The sequence below is a fragment of the Amphimedon queenslandica genome, unplaced genomic scaffold (genome assembly GCF_000090795.2).
Source record: "Amphimedon queenslandica unplaced genomic scaffold, v1.1 AMPQUscaffold_1663_Cont26329, whole genome shotgun sequence".
Classification (NCBI taxonomy): domain Eukaryota; kingdom Metazoa; phylum Porifera; class Demospongiae; order Haplosclerida; family Niphatidae; genus Amphimedon; species Amphimedon queenslandica.
In genome coordinates this window covers 1-1199 of record NW_003557996.1, presented here as the reverse complement: position 1 = coordinate 1199, position 1199 = coordinate 1, and the positions used below count along the sequence as shown (strand labels likewise).

General features: G+C 28.8%; 1 protein-coding gene across 1 annotated transcript; it reads right to left on the bottom strand.

Annotated features, from left to right (window-relative positions):
• Window positions 1-6: 6 nt before the first annotated feature.
• Window positions 7-1132, bottom strand: LOC109593406 (uncharacterized; the record flags this gene model as incomplete). Its single annotated transcript, XM_020008498.1, has 5 exons — window positions 1008-1132; window positions 554-719; window positions 396-493; window positions 100-165; window positions 7-49 (listed from the first exon to the last, which is right to left on the bottom strand). Coding segments are annotated over exons 1-5 (498 nt in total), but the record flags the coding sequence as incomplete, so codon positions are not given.
• Window positions 1133-1199: the final 67 nt, after the last annotated feature.

The following is a 1199-nucleotide window of genomic DNA, read 5'->3' as shown; positions in this document are numbered from 1 at the left end:
AGAGGCTGGGTATTCATTTGGAACTGTCATCTTGAAGTCTATAAAATATCTGCAAAAAATAACTATTAAATAATAAGTACAAATGAATGATGAGCTTACTGATCTTGAGCTGCTTTATAAAGTATTACTCCAGTCTTTTGCTTTATCTTTAATTCATCACCTTCTCTACAATAGCAATACATTCAAATCCAAAAAAGTCTCTAACAGTTAACATAATAAAATAGTCTTTCCTTTAAAGTCATTTTCATTGAATCTGCACATATTAAAGTAAATTAAAAATTCCACCAAATAGTCATTAATATCTAAGTACTATTAATTCTAAAATTTCTAGTTATAATAATAAGTATTTACAAACTCATTCATTCAAGTACATGTACATTCCACCCTCCCTTTACCTGTTAATAGTATTCTTAATATATTGGAGTTCTTCAGAACAGACAATTAATGGGTTATTCTTAATAAAGTCGCATAAGAACAAAAGGATTGTTGACACCTAAAAGGCACAGGGACTGTATCATTGATATATAACTAATGGTTGGTAGGTAAACCACACCTGTTTGGAACCAACAAGCTTCTTTAGTTCTTGGTCACAAAGTGTCTCGATTTTTTCAATTAGTTTATCTGGTAGTACTTTACTCTTAATTTGAAGTAACAATGGATTTGCTGGATACTCGGGAGGGAATTGAATATTAACAATGATATTCTTATATTCTGTGTATCTTTAGATAAAAGAATTTTTAAATTATAACTAATTAAATAATAATAATGATGATGATGATGATGATGATGATACATTTGGTTTGGACATTTTCAATACATATTGTGAACAAGATTTAAACTGTTTCATGTAATAAAAGCCTCAAAAATATTTATTTTTGCTAATAAACTGAACATTGGAAAATGAGCAGATTTATACATTGCACAGTAGTCTAACTGCATAGCAGATGTTCAATAATTTATTATTTAATTAATTTTCTTCACATTGCGAAACAATAGGGTCCACTTACTTGATTCTTACTTGAACTAAAACTTTGTGACATGCTATAAATTCTAATGAGGATAATTTTGGATCAGAACGAACATCTTTTAGCTCATTTTCAACAAATTCTTTAGAAGACAATCCAGTGGCCATTAAAAAGAGTGTGGCTAGTTAGCAAATAACAGGGCGTGGCTAGTTATAATTTTTAATAATCAAATTT